Raw genomic sequence first — 22,681 nt, forward strand, 5'->3', positions numbered from 1 at the left:
TGTGCATTTTTCATGTAACATGATTTCTTTCTCCTTTAAAAGAAATAGGAGTTAATTAAAGAATGGAGGAAACGCTTTGAAACTAGGGCCCTATATTTTATTATATTGACTTCATATATTCAGTTTTTTATAGCAGTGCTTTGTGTTGGAGGTGCAGGCTCCCAGTCCCCCAGCAGGGGGCAGTGTGTGTGTACTCACAGTGATTTGGCACCAGACGCAGTGCAGCCCGGTCAGCCCCTGGTAGCACTTGATGCTCTTGCGGCAGCGGTCACACTTGGTGGGCGAGTTTCCTTCCACCCAGATGTGCTGCATAATCTGGAACAGAGAAACCAAATCAGCAGCCTGACTTCAGCATTGAAGTACCTGTCCTCACGATAAAGCAGTCTGCCCAGCATTAACCCCTCGCTCCCCCCTGGTACTGCTGATACCTGAGCTTCAGCATTGAAGTACCTGTCCTCACGATAAAGCAGTCTGCCCAGCATTAACCCCTCGCTCCCCCCTGGTACTGCTGATACCTGAGCTTCAGCATTGAAGTACCTGTCCTCACGATAAAGCAGTCTGCCCAGCATTAACCCCTCGCTCCCCCCTGGTACTGCTGATACCTGAGCTTCAGCATTGAAGTACCTGTCCTCACAATAAAGCAGTCTGCCCAGCATTAACCCCTCGCTCCCCCCTGGTACTGCTGATACCTGAGCTTCAGCATTGAAGTACCTGTCCTCACAATAAAGCAGTCTGCCCAGCATTAACCCCTCGCTCCCCCCTGGTACTGCTGATACCTAAGCTTCAGCATTGAAGTACCTGTCCTCACGATAAAGCAGTCTGCCCAGCATTAACCCCTCGCTCCCCCCTGGTACTGCTGATACCTAAGCTTCAGCATTGAAGTACCTGTCCTCACGATAAAGCAGTCTGCCCAGCATTAACCCCTCGCTCCCCCCTGGTACTGCTGATACCTGAGCTTCAGCATTGAAGTACCTGTCCTCACGATAAAGCAGTCTGCCCAGCATTAACCCCTCGCTCCCCCCTGGTACTGCTGATACCTGAGCTTCAGCATTGAAGTACCTGTCCTCATGATAAAGCAGTCTGCCCAGCATTAACCCCTCGCTCCCCCTGGTACTGCGGATACTCACGCTGCCGTATCTCCTGGATTTGGTGTAGGTGCTGATGCAGGGGACAATGTCTTTGGACACGCACCTCTCGTGGACTGTGTACTTGCAGACTGAAACACACAGACAGAGGGGGGTAGCTTCAGAGTGCACACTGTCTTGAAGACGAGGGGGATGCAGTGAGCAGAGGCAGTGGATACTCACAGAAGCAGCACAGGCCCTGCTTGCGCACCCCCAGCAGCATGCTGTGGCAGTAGTTACAGTACGCCGGCTTGTTGAAGTGCTTCAGTCTCCACATGTGCTGCCCGTCATCACGCACACTCTGTAACCAGACCAGACACTAGTGATGTGCAGTTCATGAATGATTTGTGCTTTTTGAACGACTTCTTACTGTGAATCATGGGAATTGGATCAGAGTCCTGTCTGGATCGGTTCTTTTGATTCACCCAGTGAACGAACTGAGTGAGACACAGGAGTCAAGTTACCAGCCTATCAAAACTCATGAAATGATTCCGAAACGCTCAAGTAATATTGAATTGTATTTTGTGTTGTATAAAATACATTCAAAATCTGATATGTCGTTTGACTGCTGTGATTGTGACGTTTTTTCATTCTGACTGAAATTAAATTTAAATGCCTATAATAGGTCTGTTTCAAATCAGTATAATTGATGGCAGGGTTGTGCTTTGGCAGCATTTCACTTCTCGTAGCAGCGTTATATGGTAGGGAGGGATGGGTCTGTCAAATCAAATAGAGCCTCCCACGTACAACACTGTATAAAGAAGACATAAGTAATTCAATTGACTTATTATTTATTTATTTATAACAAAAAAATAACAGCAGATCAGTATGAAGACTCTAACTGCTCACCACTACCAGACACACAAGAGAGCTGCCGTTTGTCTAGAGAGCAGTCCGGGGTGAGAAAGGGTCTGCTCACCCAATCAGGTTTTCATACTCAGTCTGGGAACAGTAGTAAGAGTGCAACATTATTATCAGGCCCTGCTTTGTGCCGCCATGTTATGACTGTACTTGTGAAGTCTGTCGGTACGGTTTGTACTCACATTCTCCATGCCCAACAGCACCAGCAGAGGAATGGTGGTCATGCCCCCCCGAATCCACTCCTCCAGAGTGACTGTCCCATCCCGGTCATAGTCAATCTCCTCCATCATCTCCTGCAGGATCTGCGGGGGCAGGACAGGAACTCTGAGCTTCTGAGCGTATTCCACACCTCCCCAAAATACACCCTCTCCGCTACTATCCACCTCCAGTGTGTGTTGGCCACTACTATATAAAACGATATTATTTTATAGTTTATATGGGACCCTCCTGCCCCCACCTCACCGGTCGGAGTTCGGTGGAGTCCCATTCTAGGTATTCGGCCACGTGGACCATCTGGTTGATGATTCGGTCGAGCTCCTGAGGAGACAGACAGACAGACACCAGGGTGGAGAAACCTCTTTAATAAATCCAGCAAGCATTGTCATCACCACACTGACAGAGAGGCAGACAGACAGACCATCCCAGAGACATACAAACATCAGCTACTCACCGAGCTGTCAAGCAGACCGTTCCCATCAGCATCATACAGCCGGAACGTGACTGCAACGAACAGGAGAGGGAGGGGGAGTGGGGTTAAGAACGACACACTTCCCTGATAAACACATGGGGGGCTGACTCTTTGTAAACAGGAGCACACACTTATGATTGCATTTTATTATTATGATAGTTTTTTTTTTTAATAGAAAGCATTACCAGCCTGTGTTTTGGCAACGCCAGATAGCAGCAGCAGCAGCATTCTGAACCAGAATTCCTGCAGTGAGGTCAGCAGAGAGAATCATAGTGCTGCTGCTGCTGCTTTACCACTAGAGGGTACTCTTGCACCACAGCTGCTCTCATGAAGGCAGTGGTCATCAGTCTGAACCACGGCACTCACACACACAGCATGCAGTCTATTTAACACACAGACATATATAATCTACTCCCACACACACAGACCTACACTCAGACACACATACAAAAACACACAGAAACACACCCTAACCAAATCACACACACACACTCGCTGACACACAGGCTCACTTAAACCCAGACAGACACACACACAGACACACAGACACACTCAGACACAGACTCACACACACTCACGCACACACACACACACACACACAGACACACTCAGACACACTCACACACAGACTCATACACAGACTCACACACACACACACACACACACACACACACACACACACACACACACACACACACACACACACACACACTCAGTAGTACAGTAATTCCTCACACTCCAGCTTGTCCTGGGGTCGGCCTCTCTCCAGCAGGGACAGGTAGCAGACAATGTCCTTTAGATAGACCACCTGGGGTGGTGGCAGGAGGGATCCCTTCAGTGGAGACTGGCTCTTCCAGAGCGGCACGCTCGTTCGCTTCTCTGCAGTCTTGTGCTCTGCGTTCACAAAACAACACTGTGTATTCATAATGATCGATATAAAGGAATGCATGCACCTGTATCTCATTTCCAAGGACTCTGCTGATTTTCAAGCAGGGTAAAGAGGATCGGATACCACCAACGGAGCAACTCAAAATGCACCAGAGGTGATAGAAAACTCTGCCATGGAAATGGGATGAAAACTTCTGTCTCCTTTCTGCCAAAACAGCAGGGATTACTCCAAAGACAACAGTGCGGCTGCTGTGAAAGTTTGAATCTGTTCAAATCTCCTTGTCTGCCTAGCTGTTTGTGTTGCGTGTTTTTTTTTTTTTACATTTGCCTGTAATTGGGATCATCACAAGTTTATCACAAGACTGTTCAAGAGAGTCTAATTGTGCTGCTACGTTTTTGGAGGTTTGTAGGGCACGATTTGGAAACTCTTTGAGTATGAAGTGAAGGCCGCTAGTACCTGGAGACTGGGGGTTGAGCAGGGAGGCTGGAGACATCCTGGAGGGTCCAAGGGAGTTGAGTGCTGCTGCCAGGCCTCCCCCCGCTGAACGCTGCTGCAAACAGGGGGACCTCTGGTGGGCACAGGGGGTATTGCTGCCCCCTGCAGACTTCTGGGAGGAGGATCGGGAGGAGGAGGGGGATGCAGCGCCCCCAGTGGTGGCAGTCTGGTCAGGAGTGTGGCGTCCCATTGCACTCAGGATACTCTTCCCGTTCATGCCTGGATGTGGAACATGCCACGAGCAGGGCAGGATTACGTGTTAATATACAGACCCTTGCAATGCCCACAAACACAATGAAAAACATGGATGCACCAAACTACAAAGATACAAACATGTGCAGCTTCGGCAATGAAAACACAGAGTAAATCAGGGCAGGTAACGCATGGGGCATTGAAACTGTAGGGGATGTCCAAGGTGTAGTTTCCCCTTCATTTGCATCATTGTGCAGCTGACCTTACTTTGAAAAGTCCCTGAAGCTACAGCCCTCAGCAGCAGCCTTTAGTCCCATGTAAAACTCATCTTAACACATTCAGGACTGTAGCACACAGTGCCCCCATCTTTAAACTGTGATCATCCTTATGAACAAGTAATTCACTGAAGCTAGCCCTCATGAACAACAAAGAAACACCACACAGCCAGCACAGCATCAACAAGCACAGTGTGATGGTGATCACAGGACCATTCAGCTCAGACAGCCAGTACCTGTTATAGGGGCACAAGCCACTTCAGTCTGGATAGAGATGCCAGCGTCAATCGACCGGGGCTCTGCAGAGGCAAGAGAGAGAGGGGGCATGTAGAGCAGAGTTCAGTAGAAAGAGGAGAGAGGAAAGGAGAGGGAGAAAGAAAGTGGTGGGAGGACGGGAGGGGAGTGGAGAGGAGAAAGAAAGGAGCAAGGTTTGGGAGAGATGGGAGGGCTCGGCACAAGAAAGAGGCAGGGTGTCTAGAGCAGCAGCAGAGTAAGGCAGGGATATGAGACGATAAGCTGAGAACCAGCAAACATCCCTCCACACAGCCAGCGATGCTCAGAGCTGAAAACCAGCAAATATCCCTCCACACAGCCAGCGATGTTCAGAGCTGAGAACCAGCAAACATCCCTCCACACAGCCAGCGATGCTCAGAGCTGAGAACCAGCAAACATCCCTCCACACAGCCAGCGATGCTCAGAGCTGAGAACCAGCAAACATCCCTCCACACAGCCAGCGATGCTCAGAGCTGAGAACCAGCAAACATCCCTCCACACAGCCAGCGATGCTCAGAGCTGAGAACCAGCAAACATACATTAATACATACTGTGTACATCCTCTCTACTAAAAGCGCAACAATGTGTAGCCAGCGTAGCAAATTTAGAGGTCTAGTTATTCATTACACTGACACAAGATGGCGCCAAAGAAAGGCAAACTCTAGAAGTCAAGAAAATATCATGTCCCACGTCCAGTTGGGGCCAGTAGAGATTATTTGTGTATTGTGTTTTCTTTGGATTGTATTGTTGTTCTCACCCATCAGACTACCCTGTAGGGGTTGGTATTGAGTCAGCTCTGCCTTGTTGTATTGCTGTGATGCTGTGTTGCAGTATTTCGTTGTATTGTATTGCTGCTATGTTGTAGTTATCCAGACTCTTACCCATCACATTGCCCCCGGATCGATGCTGCTCTGGAGAGCTCTGGCAGGTCTTGCATTTGAAGGACATGAACAGATGCTGACACAGCTCCTCTGGAATATCATCCTCCAGGTATGTCTTCATGAACAGCTGGAATCCCTCGTAATCGATCGGCTGAGAGCGCAAGAGAGGGGAGGAGGGGGAGCATTGGAGTTAGCCTCATAAACAATATTCACTCAAGTGACTGTGTATGTAGTGGGGGCAAGGTGAGGAAGGGTGGAGAGTAGGGTGGATTGGAGAGGGTGGAGAGGGACTGAGCGAGGGAAAAAGGGAGGGGGAGAGTAGAGTAGAACGAGGGGGGTTAGGGAGAATGGGGGGAAGGATTGAGTGGGGAAAGGGGGAGGGAGTGGGAGAGGGAGAGAGAAAACAAGTAGCAAGATGGAGGAGCAAGCGGGAGAGGGAGAGGGAGCTGTATAGTTGCTGGCTCCAGTCGTTTCGATCCCTCTGATGATTCTAGCCTGCCTGTCTATGTTCCCATTAGCTCAACCTCAATTACAAACAGGAAGTTATTAGCAACACTTCATTATCATTGTTGAGCAATATACATGAGTTCAAACTGGCTAGAGATTCACTGTGGTTTCTCTGAACTAATCGGATCTCTAGAATCCTTGCAACTGATCCAGCTGTTCAAAGCACTCCCATTTATCTTTGTAACATTGAATCGCTTGGCTAAGTTTATATTCAAACATCTACAGTATATCACAAAAAAAATCCAGAGTGGCACTGAGGCACTACCTATTAAGGGCTCAAATGGTCTGAAGAATGCTTGGAGAGTACTGGGTCAACTTTCCAATTGCATTTGAGATTTGTGACGGCATATTTAGAAGACCAGCAATCTGTACACATGCACTATGTGTCCAATCAGTTTGAGGACGGAAAGTCAATGGAGAGTTTGCAGACAAGCGTTTCAGAGGTTAGCTTCTTGCAGACACCCAATCATGCATTGTGAGGACAAGCTGTTAAAGCATGCATGCTGCAGACACACAAGCAGCAGACACACACAATCCCAGAGATCTAGAGGAAAAGCTTACTTGACTGAGAACATCTTGCTTCTGCAAAGCATTGAGGTGGAGAGGGAGACAGTTTATTTTCAGCAGAGAGAACGTAAGCAGCAGCTCACAGCACAGAGCAGGGGCGGGTGTGCAGAACCTGATGGTCTCTTTAAAATCGTTTTTGCAGCACTGTGTGGTCAATTCAAATCCCACTACAAAATGCAACACAGTTAGCAACATCCGCGTATTTGAATTTCCAAAAATAGATTTAAACTATGGGTTTTTTTGCAGTCTGAGAAACTCTGGGCCAAGGCACTGCATTGCTACACCAAGATATGAGCCGATTGTTTCTGCTGGTTATTCAGCGCAGCAGGCAGATCAATGCAGAGTCTGTTGTCGGGAGGGCAACTCACAATGTGTTGTACAAACACCTGTGAAGAAACCACAGCCTCCAGAATGCATCTGAACCAACACCACTTCCTGCCAAATGAATGCTCTGAGGCTCATGTGTGAAAAACAAGTTGCCTTGTTCGTTTAGGATGATGCAATCGCTAACACTTGAAATTAATTCTTTTTTTTCACTCTCTATTTGGAACAGGATAAGTTATAAGGAAATTGCAGACGAGCTTCAGTTAAGAGTTATTTTTACCAAGTTGTTTAATTACCAAATGTTTCCATTTTTGTATTCTTGGTTTGCTTGTGTAAGATAGCTGTGGATTTGCAGAATCATTTTTTCAAACTTACTGGAAGAGTGTATTAGGTACTGTATTCTATAACGGTCAATCGTAAGCACCCCCCCTCCCCCCCCCACATGAAAACATTGCCGGGGGTGGAAATATGTTTTCTCCCCCTCAAGTCTCTTTATGGCACGTAAGAGGTATATGTATATATTAAAAAATGGATCAATTTCCTTTAACCTGAAAAATACATAAATCCAGTATTCTTTTATGTATTTGACCTTCTTTTCTGCTTCATGAAAGAAAATCTCCGTTCTAAATAAACAGCATGATCAGCAACACATGGATACTAGATATTTTTTTTTACTTTCACTAATACATTTTAGCACCTTCATGAATGTCCACTCAGCTACTAATTAAAATATACAAAGTTACCGATACTTTTATGTAGGAGGTATCTGAACTGAGTGAAGAACAGTTTTCCGGTGAAGCCCTATGGAATGCTCATGTGATCACATGTGTTCCTCTACAGACACTACAGCATGAATTCAAACAAAAAGAAAGTCTGCAACAATTTCAAGATAAGGTCTGTCTGTCAGACCGTGCTTGGTAGTATCTGAAGTAGTTTGAAATTGAATGCAAACTGTAAATATACAGGTGTGTCTGGATTCGCTTTTGTGTTCTAACTTTATTTACTGTGAAATACTGGAAATGAACCGGTCAGTCTACAAAGTTTGCTGGACTTGATTTCTGCTTACACATGTAGGGCCTATATAAAATTGCCATTAAACAATAATTCCCGTTTCTGCCATTTCAGGTCGATAAGAAAATTAAATGCTGTTTGTAAGGCTTTTTTAATTACCTAGAACAAAATTTCTGCGGTTTTTCATGCTTTGGTCGCAACTGAGCTGCATTTTTTGTGAATATCTCACCGCGATTTATGTAGGACCTTAATTATCTTCAATATTTTTTTTCTTTTTTAATAATTTAGTCGTTGCCAATTATTTTTATTATTTTCTCCCAATTTGGAATGGCCAATAATTTTTTTTTAGGCTCAGCTCACCACTACCACCCTTGTGCTGACTCAGGAGGGCGAAAACGAACACACGCTGTCCTCCGAAGCGCGTGCCGTCAGCTGACCGCTTTTTTTCACACTGCGGACTCACCATGCAGCCACCCAAGAGCTACAGCGTCGGAGGACAACGCAGCTCTCGGGCAGCTTACAGGCAAGCCCGGCCAGACTACAGGGGTCGCTGGTGTGCGGTGAGATGAGGACACCCTGGCTGACCTAACCTACCCCCCCCCCCCGGGCGACGCTCGGCCAATTGTGCGCCATCCCCTGGGAGCTCCCGTCCACAGTCGGCTGTGGAATAGCCTGGACTCGAACCGGCGATGTCCAGGCTATAGAACTCATCCTGCACTCCACGCTGAGCGCCTTTACCGGATGTGCCACTCGGGAGCCCTAATTATCTTCAATATTAACTCACAAATTTTGTTTCAGTGGGAATGCTAAAAAAGCTTTGCCCTCTTGTAACAGGGAGCCATGTCGCTGGTTCCTACGCAAGTGTGTGCAGCTGAGACACATTGCTGGGCAACCAGTTGGGCAGTTAGGCTCGCCAGCGCTGAGCAGCTCAGGAGGTCCAGATTGGCTGGGGGGCGTGCCAGGGGATGTTGCACGGAGTTCAAAAAATGTCTGCACCACTGCTACGCCACTCGAGGCTGCTGCAAGGCCACTGCTATACAGGCTGGCACCAAGCTAGAAGGTGCTTGTTTACATCAAGGAGGAGAGCGTCCGCTCTGCAGGAACTACTGCTCGGAGTCCTTCGACTGCAGGACGGTGCCTGTGAAGGCTGTTAAGCCAAGACCGTCACAATGACCTGGAAAACCAGCATTGTTGCAGGAGGGATCCCGGTTTTTGGTTTCTCCAGTCGAACGCACCTGAATGAGCGCACCTGAGAAATGAATTGCTTCCCAGTTGATTTACAACTCATGATACGTGATTCAAAATTTCACGCAGTGCGTTTCTTGTAAACTTTGCAGGGTGTTTCCGTAACACACCAGTATTTCCTTTCTCTTTAAAGCACCTGTCCTGGTTAAACATTGCCCTTCAGTGTGGTGCTGGTGGTGCACACATTGACAGCCTAGCTGACTGCTGTCAGCGCTCAGTACCTGTGCAGGGTTGTATTTGGACAGAACCCCGTCCCCATGAAACTCCTTCAGCACATCCTTCAGCTGCTTCGTGGAATCTGCAATGACAAAAACACCTTGGCTTTCATTCTAATGTCCTCTACAGTAAATCCATTTCAGCACTTAACCATTCATCCAATCATAACATCTTCAACTAAACTGAAGAAGCATCTTGGTTTGCTGGCCTTTCCTTCACTGGCACATGCTGGTATATGTTAACCTACCAAACCTTCACTGGGAGAACGGCTGCTTACTTGTGTAGTTTACTGGCACTCTCTTCTTCACTGTGCAACTTAAGATCCAGTCAATTTATTGAACTGGTTTGCTCCCATGCAGGGTATCAACAGTTTTCACTCATTTCAGTTTGCAGCAGCCAGTGTCTGGAATGAGTTTCAACAAAAGTAAAAATGAGAACGGCTCATTCTAACTGAGGTTGCTTTTAGTCGTAGGGTCGACTCATTGCTGACTGCCATCTGTGCCTGCTAAGTTTGATGTTATGTTTTATGATTGATTATGTGTTTTTTTTTACTGCTTATTGATTGTGTTTGATGTTGTTTGCTGTGGTGTTGTGAGCCCCTTCCCAGGTCATCACTGTAATAAGAATGTGTTCTCAATTGACTCATGTGGATAAATAAAGGCTTAAGGATTAAGGATTGATTGCACATCAGTGATCGCGGTTCCGGTGCTTTTGAATCCACGATTCAGCTGAACCTTTTACAAAAGCAGTTGTTACTTCATGTTACTTCCAGTGTTATCGTTTTAGTTGAGTTTATTTAAAAAAAAGAAAAAGAAAAGAAAACTCATATTATTACTGTTGTGTTACAGTTTTATTCACACATTGCTGTTTGTTTGTTTTTCTCAGGAATATGGAGGTTGCAGGTCACCTGAGATTATTTCCCCTCAAAACCAACAACAGATAAAGATAAAGCTCCGAGTCCTTGTTCCGAGTCCCTGTTCCGAGCCCCTGTTCCGAGTCCCTGTTCCGAGCCCCTGTTCCGAGCCCCTGTTCCGAGCCCCTGTTCCGAGTCCCTGTTCCGAGCCCCTGTTCCGAGCCCCTGTTCCGAGCCCCTGTTCCGAGCACCTGTACATGGTAGTGGGACTGAACAACAGACCAGATTAGACCCTTAAAATGAGCCATCTTTTTTATTCAATGGCCCAAGGTGTCCGTGCGCCTTCACTTGCTGTATTAGAGAAGGTACCTGTGTACTCACACTCGTTGTATTAGAGAAGGTGTCTGTGTACTCACACTCACTGTATTAGAGAAGGTGTCTGTGTACTCACACTCACTGTATTAGAGAAGGTGTCTGTGTCCTCACACTCACTGTATTAGAGAAGGTGTCTGTGTCCTCACACTCACTGTATTAGAGAAGGTGTCTGTGTCCTCACACTCACTGTATTAGAGAAGGTGTCTGTGTCCTCACACTCACTGTATTAGAGAAGGTGTCTGTGTCCTCACACTCACTGTATTAGAGAAGGTGTCTGTGTCCTCACACTCGTTGTATTAGAGAAGGTGTCTGTGTACTCACACTCACTGTATTAGAGAAGGTGTCTGTGTCCTCACACTCACTGTATTAGAGAAGGTGTCTGTGTACTCACACTCGTTGTATTAGAGAAGGTGTCTGTGTACTCACATTCGCTGTATTAGAGAAGGTGTCTGTGTACTCACACTCACTGTATTAGAGAAGGTGTCTGTGTACTCACACTCACTGTATTAGAGAAGGTGTCTGTGTCCTCACACTCACTGTATTAGAGAAGGTGTCTGTGTCCTCACACTCACTGTATTAGAGAAGGTGTCTGTGTCCTCACACTCACTGTATTAGAGAAGGTGTCTGTGTCCTCACACTCGTTGTATTAGAGAAGGTGTCTGTGTACTCACACTCACTGTATTAGAGAAGGTGTCTGTGTCCTCACACTCACTGTATTAGAGAAGGTGTCTGTGTACTCACACTCACTGTATTAGAGAAGGTGTCTGTGTACTCACACTCACTGTATTAGAGAAGGTGTCTGTGTACTCACACTCACTGTATTAGAGAAGGTGTCTGTGTCCTCACACTCACTGTATTAGAGAAGGTGTCTGTGTACTCACACTCACTGTATTAGAGAAGGTGTCTGTGTCCTCACACTCACTGTATTAGAGAAGGTGTCTGTGTCCTCACACTCACTGTATTAGAGAAGGTGTCTGTGTACTCACACTCACTGTATTAGAGAAGGTGTCTGTGTACTCACACTCACTGTATTAGAGAAGGTGTCTGTGTACTCACACTCACTGTATTAGAGAAAGTGTCTGTGTCCTCACACTCACTGTATTAGAGAAGGTGTCTGTGTACTCACACTCACTGTATTAGAGAAGGTGTCTGTGTACTCACACTCACTGTATTAGAGAAGGTGTCTGTGTCCTCACACTCACTGTATTAGAGAAGGTGTCTGTGTACTCACACTCACTGTATTAGAGAAGGTGTCTGTGTCCTCACACTCACTGTATTAGAGAAGGTGTCTGTGTACTCACACTCACTGTATTAGAGAAGGTGTCTGTGTACTCACACTCACTGTATTAGAGAAGGTGTCTGTATACTCACACTCACTGTATTAGAGAAGGTGTCTGTGTACTCACACTCACTGTATTAGAGAAGGTGTCTGTGTACTCACACTCACTGTATTAGAGAAGGTGTCTGTGTCCTCACATTCACTGTATTAGAGAAGGTACCTGTGTACTCACACTCACTGTATTAGAGAAGGTGTCTGTGTCCTCACACTCACTGTATTAGAGAAGGTGTCTGTGTCCTCACATTCACTGTATTAGAGAAGGTGTCTGTGTACTCACACTCACTGTATTAGAGAAGGTGTCTGTGTACTCACACTCACTGTATTAGAGAAGGTGTCTGTGTACTCACATTCACTGTATTAGAGAAGGTGTCTGTGTACTCACACTCGCTGTATTGCTGCAGTTGTTCAAACTCTGCCGGGCTGAGGCCCACCCAGGTCCCATCGCCCATCGTCCTGCTCGTGAGGTCAGAGAGATTATCTGCGGGGGTGTCTGCGAGTGCTGGTGCTGTGCAGGCTGCACAGTGATATCATCCTGACTGCAGGCAGGGGGGAGGAGGGAGGGTCAGACGGAGCCAGGTAGGGTCAGAAGGGGAATGGGTGGGATTGGGGAGCTCACTGTCTTCTCATCTCAATGGCTGGATGTTTCCTCTTAAATACCAGCGCCAGCACGTAAATACTCAGCTCCAGAAATCATTCGATAGGTTTCCCGGGGTCTGAAATCCTGTGCCTTGGCCAGAGTGCCCTTGATGTCAGCAGAGCCGAGCAGAGTGAGGGAACCTGGGAAAACAGGGAATTTCAACAGTTTCATAGAATTACATTGGAGTTAGATCTTAAAAATAAATGTTTTGTTGTTATTTTCTTCTGTTTTTTCTAGTCCTGAATATATTTAAAAAGTAAAGGTGACAAATTCCTAATGAATTCAAGTGGAATCCCACTGGCAGCCAATGCACTGGAATTCATAGGAGTTTGAGGCCAAGTGTAACGCACTAACATTAAAGAATTTCATTTTTAACAGGAATGTTTTCTATTACTACGCATCACTGAGGTCATGAAAGACTCAAATCAGGATATCAGGAGGAACAGAGAGGAAATCCAGGCATGACTATAGTTAGTAAGCACACAGTATTACGAGGAGCAGTATAAACAAGAGAAAACTAGATATGTTTCTAGAGAAGAGAGTGGATTGGACATTTCTACTGTCATACAGCACCCTGGATGACAGGAAAAAACGCTTCCAATCTGCTTTTAAAACACTCAACGCGAAAGTTAATTGCCAGTGATTGGTACTCAACTGTAAAGGTGAGGGAAGGACAGCTTTTCTTGTTTTGAAATCAGCATGTAAATACCTGCCGATAAATACTTCTTAAAGGCAATTCTGAGTATCAGCACACCTCTAAATAAAACTGTAACTTGCTTTCTTTATAGTTGGTTCACAGCTGATTCTATGAATACATTTCCAATTCCTCAGTGATACAGATCTTTTCTTAACATTTCCACTTCATGATTCCAACCCGTTCGATCTGACATGACATCCCCCTGAGATTATTTCCCCGTGGCTGCTTTGATTTTGCTCTCAGCTACTCCCATGTCTAGTTTATGTGGCGCTTGTGATCGGTATCTCAGGCATTTACAGCCCCTGAGCAGTCTAGCTGACGTCACTGCCTGTGTGCTATGTGATTAATGTGTGCTCAGTATTACACCCGCTCCCTTGCAAAGCACGCTGCTTCATGCTTGCAGCATGTCAATAACAGCCACGGTTCAGTCAGGTAATCAATATGCAGCTGCTTTACAATGAAGTGCAGTTGGTTCCAGTCGCGCTGGGATCACATTGCACATTTCAAATCACTGCAGAGACTGGGTAGTCTAATGAGCCCTTTCTCATGTTTACAGAACATTTATTAAACTCTGTCATCTGAGGACACATCATAGCATGTGGCAGTATCCTGGATGCCTTTTGGTACAACACTAAATATGTTATAGGTAGTGGAAAAAAATGGAAACACCTGGGTAAATGAGGGACACCAAGTATATTGAAAGCAAGGGCTTCCACACAGGTGTGGCTCATGCGTTAATTAAGCAAATAACATCCCAGCATGTTTAGCGTCATGTATAAAAATGCTGGACAGGCCTGGTTGCCTATAATTATGGCTAGCATGGCTGCAAGAGGAGACCTCGGTGACTTTGAAAGAGGGGTGATTGTTGGGGCGTGTTTGGCAGGAGCTTCAGTGACCAAGACAGCTCAACTTGCTGATGTTTCACGAGCAACGGTGTCTAAGGTGATGTCGGCATGGAACTCCGAGGGAAAGACATCATCAGCAAAGGGCAACAGTGGGTGGAAGCGCATACTCCAGGATTGTGATATCCGTGCATTAATTCAAAGTGCAAGGCAAAACAGGCGAGCAACTGCAGATCAATTGACTGCAAATTTCAACCTGGGGCGCGAGCAGCCAGTTTCATCAAAAACGGTCCACCGAGAACTCCACAGAGCAGGGTACCATAGTGGCCCAACGCCCTATTAAGTGACTTTACATTGGTGTTTCAATTTTTTTGTCCACTAAATGTATATATATATACAGTGCCTTGCGAAAGTATTCGGCCCCCTTAAACTTTGCGACCTTTTGCCACATTTCAGGCTTCAAACATAAAGATATGAAACTGTAATTTTTTGTGAAGAATCAACAACAAGTGGGACACAATCATGAAGTGGAACGAAATTTATTGGATATTTCAAACTTTTTTAACAAATAAAAAACTGAAAAATTGGGCGTGCAAAATTATTCAGCCCCTTTACTTTCAGTGCAGCAAACTCTCTCCAGAAGTTCAGTGAGGATCTCTGAATGATCCAATGTTGACCTAAATGACTAATGATGATAAATAGAATCCACCTGTGTGTAATCAAGTCTCCGTATAAATGCACCTGCACTGTGATAGTCTCAGAGGTCCGTTTAAAGCGCAGAGAGCATCATGAAGAACAAGGAACACACCAGGCAGGTCCGAGATACTGTTGTGGAGAAGTTTAAAGCCGGATTTGGATACAAAAAGATTTCCCAAGCTTTAAACATCCCAAGGAGCACTGTGCAAGCGATAATATTGAAATGGAAGGAGTATCAGACCACTGCAAATCTACCAAGACCTGGCCGTCCCTCTAAACTTTCAGCTCATACAAGGAGAAGACTGATCAGAGATGCAGCCAAGAGGCCCATGATCACTCTGGATGAACTGCAGAGATCTACAGCTGAGGTGGGAGACTCTGTCCATAGGACAACAATCAGTCGTATACTGCACAAATCTGGCCTTTATGGAAGAGTGGCAAGAAGAAAGCCATTTCTTAAAGATATCCATAAAAAGTGTCGTTTACAGTTTGCCACAAGCCACCTGGGAGACACACCAAACATGTGGAAGAAGGTGCTCTGGTCAGATGAAACCAAAATCGAACTTTTTGGCAACAATGCAAAACGTTATGTTTGGCGTAAAAGCAACACAGCTCATCACCCTGAACACACCATCCCCACTGTCAAACATGGTGGTGGCAGCATCATGGTTTGGGCCTGCTTTTCTTCAGCAGGGACAGGGAAGAGGGTTAAAATTGATGGGAAGATGGATGGAGCCAAATACAGGACCATTCTGGAAGAAAACCTGATGGAGTCTGCAAAAGACCTGAGACTGGGACGGAGATTTGTCTTCCAACAAGACAATGATCCAAAACATAAAGCAAAATCTACAATGGAATGGTTCACAAATAAACATATCCAGGTGTTAGAATGGCCAAGTCAAAGTCCAGACCTGAATCCAATCGAGAATCTGTGGAAAGAACTGAAAACTGCTGTTCACAAATGCTCTCCATCCAACCTCACTGAGCTCGAGCTGTTTTGCAAGTAGGAATGGGCAAAAATTTCAGTCTCTCGATGTGCAAAACTGATAGAGACATACCCCAGGCGACTTACAGCTGTAATCGCAGCAAAAGGTGGCGCTACAAAGTATTAACTTAAGGGGGCTGAATAATTTTGCACGCCCAATTTTTCAGTTTTTTATTTGTTAAAAAAGTTTGAAATATCCAATAAATTTCGTTCTACTTCATGATTGTGTCCCACTTGTTGTTGATTCTTCACAAAAAATTACAGTTTCATATCTTTATGTTTGAAGCCTGAAATGTGGCAAAAGGTCGCAAAGTTCAAGGGGGCCGAATACTTTCGCAAGGCACTGTATATATATATATATATATATATATATATATATATATATATATATATATATGGTTTGGTCAATAATATGCTTTTTGGTGAAAGTTGGCCAGCTCTTTCAATCCTAGTTTGAAGTATTAAATTGCAGACAGTAGATCCGTGCTGCTGGGAATATTCTGTTCCTGGATTAAGGGTAAGTGATAAGTAAGTGAATCTCATTTGCAGAATAAGATGAGACAGAATGTGTTAATAACTCCAGTGCTGTGCTGAGTGCATGTAGTAAAAGGAAACTGTAGGGGGATTGAAACCCTGGGAGGGAAACCGGTTTGCTGTACAGCCTCCTTCAAGAAATCCACAGAACTTGCACAACTATGTTCTCACTTCAAAAAAGACGTATTTTTACTTTTGAATGATTTTCAGTGTGGAAGAAACCTGAACTTCTGTCATTACTGTTGTATTGCATTACCTGCAAAAAGTATATTCATTTGCAGTTACAGTTCAGTTGTGTCATGCTGCCTAAACGCACTGTGGTGTGGTTTAACTGTGAAACATCCATTCTGCTGTTTGAAACCACAGCCCTGCCACCGCAGCTGTGCCTTGCATTAGGTCGGTATTCAGGCAGTGAGACGGGGGCCTCCCCTCCTCTCATGGAGGGATTCCGTTTGCCTGACTGGTCACCTAGCAACCTGACGTCACAGCAGTCTGCTGCACTGAAGATTAATGAGACAAGTGGGTCAGTTTATACAAAACGAGGTCTGCCAGGATCCTGCCCTGGCTGGATCTTTGCTCTTGTTATTAGTATGATTTAAAAGATCAATCCTCGCTGATTTCTAAATGTATCTTTTGACTGAAGACTGCCATAACTGGGGCGTGTGAAAATATTCAATTTGTCCAGAAAGGTCCAGAAGAAAATACCGTGTTTGTCTTCTTTGTCTACATTTCAAATATGTGGGAATTTAAACACATAATCACATCTTGTTTACAAGTGGGTCCTCGTAGGTAGTGGCTACACAATCGCTTTTTACCACAGTCAAACAGTACATTACAGAAAAGAACAAAAAACCACACTGCACAGGATTCAACAGTACAGCACAAATCCACACTGCACAGGATTCAACAGTACAGCACAAATCCACACTGCACAGGATTCAACAGTACAGCACAAATCCACACTGCACAGGATTCAACAGTACAGCACAAATCCACACTGCACAGGATTCAACAGTACAGCACAAATCCACACTGCACAGGATTCAACAGTAAGGACAGCAAAAATCCACACTGCACAGGATTCAACAGTAAGGACAGCACAAATCCACACTGCACAGGATTCAACAGTAAAGACAGCACAAATCCACACTGCACAGGATTCAACAGTACAGCACAAATCCACACTGCACAGGATTCAACAGTACAGCACAAATCCACACTGCACAGGATTCAACAGTAAAGACAGCACAAATCCACACTGCACAGGATTCAACAGTACAGCACAAATCCACACTGCACAGGATTCAACAGTAAAGACAGCACAAATCCACACTGCACAGGATTCAACAGTACAGCACAAATCCACACTGCACAGGATTCAACAGTAAGGACAGCACAAATCCACACTGCACAGGATTCAACAGTAAGGACAGCAAAAATCCACACTGCACAGGATTCAACAGTAAGGACAGCACAAATCCACACTGCACAGGATTCAACAGTAAAGACAGCACAAATCCACACTGTACAGGATTCAACAGTACAATACAAATCCACACTGCACAGGATTCAACAGTAAGGACAGCACAAATCCACACTGCACAGGATTCAACAGTAAGGACAGCAAAAATCCACACTGCACAGGATTCAACAGTAAAGACAGCACAAATCCACACTGCACAGGATTCAACAGTACAGCACAAATCCACACTGCACAGGATTCAACAGTACAGCACAAATCCACACTGCACAGGATTCAACAGTAAAGACAGCACAAATCCACACTGCACAGGATTCAACAGTACAGCACAAATCCACACTGCACAGGATTCAACAGTAAGGACAGCACAAATCCACACTGCACAGGATTCAACAGTAAGGACAGCACATATCCACACTGCACAGGATTCAACAGTAAGGACAGCACCTCTTTACACAAGTCCTGTACTAACTGATTACACTGCTGCTGCATAGGAATAGTTGTATTTTGCAGAGAAATATTATGCTATGGGATTTTATACCATGGTTCACAGAGAACATGCAAAAAATTAAAAATGTGTCACGACGAGATCACGTGATAAATTACTGCAACTGAAATATTGAGAATTAGTTACATATATATATGTATGTATGTATATTTCTTCTCCATAATTTTAAGATAAGTGAGTTCCCCAGCATCAGTGGTGAGCAGCAGAGTGACGGATGTATTGATTTAACCAGGAAAGGTGGTCTTTATATTAAACTTGACATCGGGAGTGCTCTGGCAAGGAACAGTCATAAACATTCAACGACCTACAATAAACATACTGAGTTAAGAAAAACATTTACACAGTGCAGCCAGGAGCTTAAGTTGTCAGTTAAGTACTTGTGTGTGTTTCTTAAGTACTAATAGAGACCATAAGCAAGCACCAAACATTTATTTTTCTTTTTTATTTTAGAGTGCTCAATTATTTTATCCACGATTTTCTCCCCAATTTTGAATGTCGATTCATTTTTTCTCCTCACAGCTCAGGAGAACTGAAGGTCCAGTGGGTGTCCTTGAATCACACGACCAAGCTAGCTTCCTTTTCTACACCCAGGAACTCAAGAGCGGATGTCAGCAAGCCACTGGAGGACAAAGGCCAGCCCTGCTGGTGTCCACCTGAGCTACAAACAATGTGTCTACAGTTCCTCAGAATCACTGGGGTAATGTGAATTGTGTGCGTGATTTGACACGGTTTTACATGGGTGCAGGTGATGTGTATTGAGGAGCACTGATACGAGTTCTGTAGGGAGATGCCTTCTGTGGGACATGTACTTCTGAAAATAGCCTGTGAATGTTCTCACAGTGATTTTAACTACACTACCTACTTGCGATTTACAGGTGAGTGTTAAAATGAAATGTGCCATGTAATCTTGCCTGGTAATAGATATATATATACTGTATATATATATCACAATAAGATTGGTTTATTTATTTTATTCCAATTAGCACAAATAGCCAATAATCTATTACAACACAAATTGAGCTTAACCCTGTAATCATAGCGTGTAATTAGGTCACCCACCGTAATTATAATGCAGTGTAATTAATTACAGTACTTTCAACAGTCCAACTGCACATACACCACAATTAGGATGACCACCCGTCCCTAATTGGGCGGGACAGTCCTGAAATATAAAGATCAAGTCCTGTTCCCGGGCTTAATGCCTCCGGGATGGCATTTGTCCTGAATTCCTCGACACAGTGCAATCTTACCGCTTAGTGCCACAGTCAAAAAAAAAAAATAATAAAAATTATTTAGCAGACGCCTTTATCCAAGGCAACTTACAGAGACTAGGGTGTGTGAACTATACATCAGCTGCAGAGTCACTTACAACTACGTCTCACCCGAAAGACGGAGCACAAGGAGGTTAAGTGACTTGCTCAGGGTCACACAATGAGTCAGTGGCTGAGGTGGGGTTTGAACTGGGGACCTCCTGGTTACAAGCCCTTTTCTTTAACCACTGGACCACACAGCCCTTTTCTTTAACCACTGGATCAAACCATAGCATATCTGATACCATAACATATTCTATTTAGAGCAAAGCCTTGACCCTGCCCCACCATTTCGCAATACCTTACGCAACCCCAGAATGATTGACACGTTGTACAGCCAATCTAAGACATACTACTATTATCCCACTATCATGTAACTTGTTACAATCACACGTCACATGTTCCCCAACAGCCTGACACTGATTTGCTTTGGCGACAGCAAAAAATAAACAATGTGTATAATATTATTTTAATTTCAAGCTAGACAGATTTTTCTTTGTTACACGAAATGGCTGACTCTAAAAGTTGAAGTGACAGCACTGATAGTGATACGTCGGTAAAGGAAGAAGGTGTACACGCAAAGAAAAAAAGTAAATTCAGAGAGGAATGGGTTATAACGGTCATGCACGTGGATTAGGAAAACTGCAAATTATTCAACAATTGTACATTATGTAGAAAAGATTTTAGAATTGGCTATTGAGGTGAAAACGATACTAAGAAGCATTCAAAATGAGATGGACACAACGCGAATGTTGTTCCTGATACCAGGTGTTCTGTAGACCTGGTAAAAGCTGAACTAGGGATAAAAATAAACTACTGGCTCACTTGCCTTGAGTTCTACCGATTTCTCGGTTTAAATGCCAAACTCTTGGAATCGGTAAGATCTAATAGGAAGTACACATTCAAATTTAAATAACTTTGCTGATCCAGGTGGACTTGCAAAACTTTTGTTTTTTTATTGCAAAAAAGCCGCTTTTGCTTTACTTAAGGAACACGCACTGTGTTTTCCAAAGGACAGTTACACTAGCCTTCTTGGTTTTTAGACATTAAAGCGTTATAAAAAATGTTGTTGTATAGGATTGCCTGCAACAAGTGTTTGACCCTTTAAATGTACCTTGCAGAGTGCAGGATCGAAGGGTTGATAAATGTGCAGTGAAGAACAAGACAGGTTGGTAAATTGATATTTAATTTTTATTAAACATACAGTATAAAATGTGTAAATATACGATAACACCCCCCCCCCCCCAAAAAAAAAAAATCTAAAAAATGCAGGTGTCCCGGTTTTGCAATTGAATTAGTCAACTCCAGTACACCCTCAATCCCACAAACATAAAGAAGCAAACTGTTATTTTCTTTTGTCAGAGGTCGAAAACAGTTTGCTAAATAAGTTCAGTTCAAACATTGCCCCTCAAATTGCACGCTTTTAAGCAGAAATAAAAATATTTGCATTGAAGAGAGCGGATGCTTTTAACTGGGTGAACTGGAAATCAATTTCTGTGTATTTCTAAATATTAAGCTACCTTGTATCCCCTGTGAAAACAAAAACAAGCGACATCTGCTTTGGATGAGAATGAGTTCACAGACAGAAAGAGTTCACCGACAGAAAGCCGTTGCCCAAAGAAGCTGCAGCCCTGAGTGTAAGGTTGTAAATAAACAAATCCATCCGGACACTGGCATGTGTTTCCAGCGACCGGGGAATGGTCTGCACAGCTCTGCTGAGACAGGAGTCTTGTTGTTGGGCTGTCGCTGCCGTTCCCTCTACCAGACGGTTATTTATGGAAGCCCTAATAGAGCCCTCCACTGACACCTGTATTGGTTAGGATGTCGTTTAGAGCTGGCTGATAGCGCTGCCTCGCTCCTCTCTCAGCTCTTTCTGTAGACATCCTGGCAGCTGCTTCACCAGCGCTCCTTCCCAGGGGACTGGACCAGGAGTTCAGAGCGTCGCCAGGAAGGTTAGGTACATTCAGACTTCATACTGTTAACAAGGATTAAGAGCAGCCGTATCTCACCCTATATCACATTGTAATACTATATGGGATCAATACATTATAATACCATGTTATTGACCCATTTCTGTTGTAAAGATTCAGGTTACAAAGTAGTTATACAATGCTTACAAATGCCTTAGTCATATGTTACAACACTGCATTGCTATAATAGCCCCTGTGTATTATTAATAATAACAGCACAATGTTGTATAGACATTCTTTATTACTTGTTTATAAACCCCCTATTACAAAGTGTTACAAGCACACTACGTCTGAATTTGCGTCTTTGAGTGCACAGCTTCTTGATAAAGAGCTATAGGTTGTAATGTATCGCGGCCCCAGGGGGAACACTAAATAACCAAGTTGAACAACGACAGTCCTGTTCTAATCGATCAGCACACACTGACAGCTTTGCCAATACCATTTACTCATTGAAATGAGGAGCAGAAACTCTTTTTTTTTCTCATTCATGTTTCCTTCTAAAAAAGTACAAAGTGAATGCCTTCACCCCTGTGCAACCGAGTGCTGCCTTTCATCGACAGCTTGCTTTCCTTTTAAAGGCAGCAACTCACCCTGGACAAAAGAGAAGCTCCCAGTCCCCTCTCCATTCAGTTAAATATCCACTCAGATCTCCTTTATTACCAGCACTAAACACTCCATCCGCGGCTCTCCAGCACTGTCTCCAGCACCTCAAGCAATGAGCGGACGTCTTAATATGCAACCTCTCAGCTTTCTAGTACTGAATTAATGAGCAGAGCTAAATGTGACCCAGTTCATTACTGCAGCACAGAGTGCATGCCTTGAATTAGCAAAGACAGTGCTGTTACTGTGGGGGAGTGTTAACTTGCACACAGCTCTGTGCAAGCACTGCAGGCAGCAAACTCATTGT

General features: G+C 44.5%; 1 protein-coding gene across 4 annotated transcripts in view; it reads right to left on the reverse strand.

Moving 5' to 3' along the window:
• The window catches only part of LOC117426383 (diacylglycerol kinase beta-like), a 60,526-nt gene that overhangs the window by 23,896 nt on the left and 13,949 nt on the right, over window positions 1-22,681 (reverse strand). For 2 of the 4 annotated variants that reach the window (XM_059033923.1, XM_034043900.3), the window contains exons 2-14: window positions 12,498-12,892; window positions 9,554-9,630; window positions 6,747-6,767; window positions 5,679-5,829; window positions 4,761-4,823; window positions 4,019-4,276; window positions 3,409-3,567; window positions 2,656-2,705; window positions 2,448-2,522; window positions 2,168-2,287; window positions 1,308-1,425; window positions 1,128-1,216; window positions 199-315 (exon numbers count right to left, since the gene is read on the reverse strand). In XM_059033923.1, coding sequence (XP_058889906.1) covers window positions 199-315; window positions 1,128-1,216; window positions 1,308-1,425; window positions 2,168-2,287; window positions 2,448-2,522; window positions 2,656-2,705; window positions 3,409-3,567; window positions 4,019-4,276; window positions 4,761-4,823; window positions 5,679-5,829; window positions 6,747-6,767; window positions 9,554-9,630; window positions 12,498-12,564 — 1,365 coding nt within the window. In that variant the 5' untranslated portion in view covers window positions 12,565-12,892. The remainder of the gene's footprint in view (window positions 1-198; window positions 316-1,127; window positions 1,217-1,307; window positions 1,426-2,167; window positions 2,288-2,447; window positions 2,523-2,655; window positions 2,706-3,408; window positions 3,568-4,018; window positions 4,277-4,760; window positions 4,824-5,678; window positions 5,830-6,746; window positions 6,768-9,553; window positions 9,631-12,497; window positions 12,893-22,681) is intronic. The other 2 variants (XM_034043901.3, XM_034043902.3) reach the window with 2 other exon arrangements.

The sequence above is a fragment of the Acipenser ruthenus genome, chromosome 11 (genome assembly GCF_902713425.1).
Source record: "Acipenser ruthenus chromosome 11, fAciRut3.2 maternal haplotype, whole genome shotgun sequence".
Lineage (NCBI taxonomy): Eukaryota > Metazoa > Chordata > Actinopteri > Acipenseriformes > Acipenseridae > Acipenser > Acipenser ruthenus.